This window comes from Harmonia axyridis, chromosome 1 (genome assembly GCF_914767665.1).
Source record: "Harmonia axyridis chromosome 1, icHarAxyr1.1, whole genome shotgun sequence".
Taxonomy (NCBI): Eukaryota; Metazoa; Arthropoda; class Insecta; order Coleoptera; family Coccinellidae; genus Harmonia; species Harmonia axyridis.
This window is the reverse complement of record NC_059501.1, coordinates 2,315,225-2,322,605: the sequence shown is the minus strand read 5'-3', so window position 1 is coordinate 2,322,605 and position 7,381 is coordinate 2,315,225. Positions and strand designations below refer to the sequence as shown.

General features: G+C 33.3%; 1 protein-coding gene across 1 annotated transcript; it reads left to right on the top strand.

Moving 5' to 3' along the window:
* The first annotated feature begins 305 nt into the window (after positions 1-305).
* LOC123671599 (circadian clock-controlled protein daywake-like) lies at positions 306-4,658 on the top strand. Its single transcript, XM_045605556.1, has 5 exons — positions 306-462; positions 2,005-2,245; positions 3,613-3,746; positions 4,094-4,243; positions 4,334-4,658. Exons 1-5 carry the CDS (start codon positions 381-383, stop codon positions 4,486-4,488), a joined length of 762 nt encoding a protein of 253 aa, XP_045461512.1. The 5' UTR covers positions 306-380; the 3' UTR covers positions 4,489-4,658.
* The last annotated feature ends 2,723 nt before the right edge of the window (positions 4,659-7,381 follow it).

Genomic DNA, 7,381 nt, shown 5'->3' with positions numbered 1-7,381 from the left:
TTGGATCGAATCAGTCAAACATAAAATTGAGCAAAACTAGGATAATAACTTAAATTTTCCATCAAATCACCTTCAAAGTTAATTACGAGTGGAATCGTTGAATATTCAAAGCTGGAATGCAAAGCGACCAACTAAAACGATATACATAAATAATTAATTATCTTCAATTGTTTACTTAACACTACACAGGTTTCATAAACGTTTGAATTCGTTAAAAATTTCACAAAACTCCTCTCGATGTTATCATACATCGTTTTGACATTAAGAAGTATCTGTAAATTAACTAATTGGGCAACGCTCCACTCGCATTAAGATATAAAGAGGAATTTTTGTTTGGTATGCAGTCAGTGCATTGGCTGGTCTACTAGTTGAAGACCAAGATGACGTTCTTCAAGAGCTTGATTGCAGGGTGCTTATTGGTGTTCACCCTCACAAGGGTTGAGGGTGTTGGTAAAGATTTACGTGAGTTGAACATTGATTTCCTTTGTTCTCTGTTGGTTCTTACGCCCTCTCAGTTCATTAATACTAGGATTGATGAACTAATTCAATGTTGGTATATACAGGGTGTTCGGGAAAATCGCTCGGATTCAAGTAAAACAAAAAAAATAAGATGACAAGTTCCCATCATTTTTTTCCTAGCGGCTCTTACTACGGAGATACGGTTTCCTAAATGACGTCACTGGAAATCCATTTTAGTTAAATACATTTCAAACTACTCCATATAACTTGACGAAAATTTAATATGATAAACGGTAGTAAGGACCTCTTAAAATACTGCCCTTAAATTTAAATTAGCTCTTTCAGTTTATCAGAGGCGGACTAGGTTGTACATTTAAATGCTTACATTTTCAACACTTGTATGATAAGGAGTAGAAAAAATTAAATTTGGATAGCTTGAACATTGAGCTAAAAAAAAGTACTCTTTTTTATCGTCAATAAAATGAACCGTTTTCGAAATACAAAATAACGAAGGAATTATTTTTTTTATTTCTAAAGAAAGAACCATGAATTCTAATTTTTTTTGTCGGCAACTTAGTGTGATACGAAAGTTATTCAAAAAACAAAAAAGTGCTAGTTTATGTTATTGAATCCGACAAAATTACAAAAATTCTTAACTATGCAGTTTTGGCATAGAAATGCACGTTATAGTTTATAGTTATTAAGGGGTAACTAAAAAAGCCTATTTAAATTTAAGGGCAGTATTTTAAGAGATCCTTACTACTGTCATATCAAATTTTCTTTAAATTATATTGAGTAGTTTGAAATTTATTCCACTAAAATGGATGTCCAGTGACGTCATTTAGGAGGCCGTATCTCCGTAGGGAGGGCCCCTAGGAAAAAAAAATGATGGGAATTGTCATCTTATTTTTTAAATCCGAGAAATTACCCACATTTTCCCGGACACCCTGTATACACTCACTGGCAAAACAGTTCGTTGAATAAAAATTTTCGTAATTTTTCATCGATTTCTATAGTGACTACGCCGAACTGAAGAAGAATTCTTTGGTATTAAAACAAACTCCAGAAAAATTCCCCAAAAATGTCTTGATTATAAATACGGCAATTTACTCTGCTTCATTTCATATCAATTAAAAATATTGATTCATATTAACTCTACAGTATTATAGACTTTATTATTGTAATATTCTGAATAAACTCTCTTATTATTATATTATTCCTTGGTATATAAAAACATAATATTTCATTCATTTCGTGGTTGGGACGTATAGCTCAAAGATCAGCAGGAATATCACTTATACTGGCGGGAATATCATTTTCACAGGTAGCAATATGCTTTAAATCAGAAAAAATAACTCAACATCTGCAATAATATTTCGATAAAAATGTTTTTGTCATCAGTAAGAACATAGCGAATAATTGCTGGAATATTATAATCATCAGAAGTAAAATTCAAAAATAAAAGTAATATCATCAAAATAACGACAATCATTTCTTTTGCTTCATACATTGATAGATCTAATGAAAAAAAAATTCATATTTCAGCCTCCTACTTTCCGAAATGTCATCGATCTGACCCCAAGCTGAACGAGTGTCTTCTGAAGGCTACCGACCAAGTCAGGCCCTATCTCATCAAGGGTGTCCCGGAACTGAACGTGCCCCCAATCGAGCCCTTCACCCTCCCGGAAGTCACCCTGGAACAGGGCAGCAATCTCCTTAATTTCAAGGCGAAATTGAACGACATCGTTATCACCGGTCTCTCTAACTACAAATTCTCCCAATTCGAGTGAGTATTCAGGAATCATAGAATTCTCTACTGGGAGAAATTGGAATCGAAAACTATTCATTTCTAATCATAGATAGAGGGAGTATACTCAATTTTTACATGTCCCCAACATGGTTAGATTGTGGTTGTCGGATTATGATATATTTTCAAATCCACAATTTTACTATTTGTATATTATATTGAATGAATATATTTATTTGAGTGATTCTCGATTAAATATGCAAATTTGAACATTTGGAATCCGATATTTTTCCCAATTGCCGCATACATAATGAGCAGAATATTCATTATTTTTTGTATCTACCTGCTGAAATCCAAGGTTTGGCAACTTTTGCTCTCCTAGTGTCATCGGTAGTTTCACGTCATTTGGCGCACTTGAAGTTTGTTTTCTGAATTTCTGATATATTTAAGTATTTGTTTCAATATATTTTGAGTTCATATAAAACGTTTATTCAGTATGGCACATAAGAAGTGTGTTCTTTGTGGAGAAACTCGCGAATTGATTGAAATATCGTACCACTGAAAAGTTTTCATTTCCGCGAGCTTCTATCAAATCATCTTGAAGACAAAATTTGCTTAGTGAAAATGACATATGCTCCCTCTATCTATGTTTATTACTCTGAGTTTCTAAAAGAGGTACTGAGTGTCATAAATGACACATAAGTCATTTGTCAAAAGTTGCCACTATATCATTTTGGAATTTCTATGGTCATCAAATTTTTTTTTGATGTGGAAAATTAGTTTGATGTGTCAGGTAAACTTATTTCGCCAGAAGTTTTGCTATGTATTCCAAATTACAGAAGTCAGCGTCTAGGAATTTTAAATCTTTTGGCCATAATGACTCAAAACGTGAAATGATCAAATAAATAGTCACAGAATAATGAACGTAATTGTTTGAAAATCAATGCAGATGTAATTTTATCAGATTTGATGTTTGTTGCTTGAAAACAATTTTTATGGGAATTGAAGAATAGAACAGTTATGACAATTGAAGAATAGAATGATATTTCTCGCCAACCACACATGAAAATGAATTGAATAATTAGCTGTATAGACACCTTATTTGACATTTCACATGAATTTCTACAAACCAAGAGGATTAGTCTAATCCTGGCAGAAAAACACAGCCGGAATTCTAAAAAATTTCCTTCAAATTAATGAATTTCCATAAAAATAAGTCGTTACACATTCCTACAGAATCTTCAAAATGCTACAAAGTATAATTATTTTTTATAATTGTGTATTACCCATGCAGAAAAGGCTTTAACAGACCTTAGCTGATGCTTTTCTCAGTGTAGCTGAATCTCATTTTCTGCCCTTGTGACTGTTTAATATTTATTTCTCCACTCGTCTAAATATTGTTTCAGTTTTGATGTTCCCAAGCTTCAATTCAACTGCAAAGCTTCGATTTCCGAATTGAAATTGGCAGGAAAATATGACGTGAAGGGTACTGTCATTGGCGCACCAATTGTAGGAAAAGGAGACTTCACAGCAGGAATAGGTAAGTATTAAAAAATACTAAGAGATCGACATTCAAGGTATATCAGTTGGAATATAAGATTCCGGGATATAATTAATTAACATGATTTTCTGCATGAAAGAGAAATGAAATCGTTATCATATGTTGTATTTTACAAAGATAAAAAACAATACTACCTTCGTTTTCCAACTTCTACGATTTTGCATTGGTTATGTGGTAAGTCATGTTGTTATTCATACTTTTTTAGCAGGCGCCACAAAAAATTTTTTGCTTCAACGCCAATATTACTTCGGTCAAACCCACGAAAATTATGAATTGAGCAAAATAATTACATCATAATCGCACCTCCTGACGAATTATTATTTCAGGCGACTCCAACATAACAGTCTTCCAAGCCATCGAAATAATCAAGAAGAAAGGCGTCGAATTCACCAAGCCCATTTTCACCAACAGCACAATATCAGTAGGCCAGCCCAAAGCCCAACTCTACGGTTTATTTGATAATAACGAACAACTGAGTAAGCATCACGATATCAATTCCAGATAGAAGCAATAAAGCACCGCCAACATTGACATAAACGTTGTTAATTCCACGTTTACTATTTCAGCAAAGGCTACCAACGAAGTGATCCAGGACAATGTGGACAAACTGTTCGAGGACCTTAGGCCAGTCATAGAGAAGGTCATAACCAGTCTCATAGAGGACCTGATTTTCAGGGTATTGGCCAACAATGTTCCATACGACAAACTTTACCCGAAATAATTGTAGAGATAGAAATGCAAACAGTTCAGTCGAAATTCAGGTCAATGAGATTGTGATTAATGCAGTATTTACAAAGGAATTGATATAGCTAATTGTGATTTTAAATTCATTTACATCGTGCATGTTATGTAGATATTCCATATACATTAAAATAAACATACGTTAAATTATGGGTACTGTGTTTAATTCGTTTTCTATGATGGTTCTTATAATTAAAATTGCATATCATAGAACTCAGAATGTAACTAATTAAAGTGTTTGGTATTTCATCCAATGTCATAGAATATTTCAACATAAATGAGAAAATATTCAAGAAAATATCTGGCTGCAGAGTTTGAAACATTATTTATTTTGAGCAATATTCGAATGGAATTTTTGAAAAAATCCGCGAAGAATAGACATGCTTCCATAGAATTCTGCTTGAACTCACCAAAATCATGTTCACAACCTACAAATTCGATGCTCACTGAAAGCATCTCGAAAACTATAAGATTTGAAGAAAAAATCTTCAAGGTCCCCCGTTTTCTGTTTCCAAAATAATAAGATATCAGAAAGCAGATTATAGAAATCTCGATTCATTTTCGAATTACAGGGTGTTTCTGAAAAACGACTGTTTTAAATATTTCGCAATATCTTGGTTTATGTTCGAGATAACAAAAAAATTCAAAACATTTTTCTCGTAATCTTCATGCTTTATATGATACTCATATAAGATCATGAAAATCAATTATCGTTTCGAAAATACGAGCAAATTTTTTTAAATGGATACCCTATATTTTTCCACGCAATTTTTTAGCAGTAGATTTGCCGAAGAGTATTCCGTTATCAGTTTTTCGAAAATGTCATCCGTTTCGAAGATATTGACTCAATTTTTTGATGGGACACCCTGTATATAAAAATTTTTCCCTTTTTTTCGGGATTCAATTCATTTTGTGCTCATATTATAATTGTAATTCAGTCGTTAGGTTGTCCCATTCAAAAAACACCAACATATCTCTATCTCTATATCTCTGAATCGATAATTAATTTCTAATTAAATTGGAACACCCTATATATAACTGAATTACAATAATACGATTGAAACAAAATGTTTTGAATCTCGAAATAAATGAGAAATATTTATACATGAGATGTCCCATCAAAACAATGGAATCAAAACACTCAAAATCTTTGAAACGGAAACATTTTTTTGAACAACCGATAACGACAAATCTGCGGACAAAAAACTACGTTGAGAAATATAGTGTGTCTCATTTGAGAAACGCCAACTTTGCTCTATATCTCTAAAGCGGTAATGAATTCCTATGATCTGTTACAAGTGTCATATAAACTATAAAAATTACTGAAAAAATCGTTCTAGAATTTCTCGAACAGAAAGCAAGATATAGCAATATATAAGAAACATCATCATTTTCAGAAACACCCTTTAACTCAAAAATGAAGCAACATATTTACGAACTGATATTTATTATCTTGAAAAAGAGATCTCAGGGGTCATTGAAAATGTTTTCTCTATGTCTTATGGTTCTCGAGATGCTCTCAGTTAGCATCGAATTTGGGGCAGCCTGTACCTAACTGTTCTATAATTTTGGAGAGTTTGAGCATAACCTTTTTTTTCACAATTTCCATTGTATCGATACATTCTAAGTGTGTCTTATCAAATTCCAAAGAATAAAATACACTGGAATCAGATCCTCTAAATATTGATAGTAAATGAAGAACTTAAAGAAAGATATTAAAAGAACATGTGGAAACAAACCATTCAAACCTTGCGGTGTTAAAGAGATAAAGGAAAGCAACTGCAGGTGAAACTGCAGACATAATCCTGAGTAAGGAGCTTTGAGAACAGGTCAGACTGTAGGTACACAAACACCACCCAGTGATTTATAAATGTGCAAGGAACATGGTGAATTCTATAAATCTCTTCATCTAGAAATAGATTAAATATCTCAATCTGAGAAGTTATCAAGAATTGGCTGCAAGAATACCACTTATCTTGAGAATTTTCTCTTAATTTTTTTGTCCGGAAACACGAACCTCTTTCCTCCAGTAAAAAGTCGATGGAGAGCGTACATCCGCTGAGTAATGTGGAATCCTGTAACTCTATACTCGAGCTTCTTTAACTCCCCTATTTCCAGAATAGTGCCAACAACAAATTGAAACAAACCGGAAGTGAAAAGTTTCCCTATGCTGCTCTAACGGAGTCAGATACCGCCATCTTGTTCTTGCAGTTTGTATTGGAATTTCTGCGAGAATTGCAGTCGAATAATGTACGGGAGGTGATCAGGAAATTTATGCCGAACCTCTCAGGACAGAAACAACTAAAACGATGATCAGACCTGATCATTCAAATTATAACGAGTACACTAAAATCAAAATGTAGAGTAGTTTTTCTGATGAATTTGATGAGTTGGAAGAAGTTGGAAGAGGTACCTATGTTACTACAATGGCCCCCACAGAAAATATTCGATACATGAAACCTTTCGGAATAATATGGTGAATTCCATACTCTTGTCAAATTATAATGGAAAACAGAAGAGTCCTATAGATTGTTCATGTATTTAATATGCATGCTTCGATCTCAATATGATCTGGATCCTTCAGATGGTTACCGTCAACCAACGTCAAGTTGTGCTAGTATGTTCGCTTATAGGGAAACAAGTGCTGCAGATTTTGATGAGTAAATTTGGTCTGCTCTGCCACGACTAAGTATTTTTTTGCTTGTCATTTACGAAATGTTTCATATTAAAAAAAAACTCCTAGATCTGCCAAGAGCTTTGACTTTATGATCCAAGTAGGAAAAAATCGAACTAACCGTTGTTATTACAGTCTATTGTGAGGAATTTACGAATAGATTACACCATGGATTTTTTCTTTTCTGGTTTCACCAAAT

What these genes read in the sequence shown, in the direction of transcription:
- LOC123671599 (XM_045605556.1), top strand. Translation starts at nt 381, where the DNA reads ATGACGTTCTTCAAGAGCTTGATTGCAGGGTGCTTATTGGTGTTCACC. An exon ending in AGACTTCACAGCAGGAATAG is followed by an intron (nt 3,747 to 4,093) that starts GTAAGTATTAAA and finishes TTATTATTTCAG; the next exon opens with GCGACTCCAACATAACAGTC. An exon ending in TGATAATAACGAACAACTGA is followed by an intron (nt 4,244 to 4,333) that starts GTAAGCATCACG and finishes TTACTATTTCAG; the next exon opens with CAAAGGCTACCAACGAAGTG.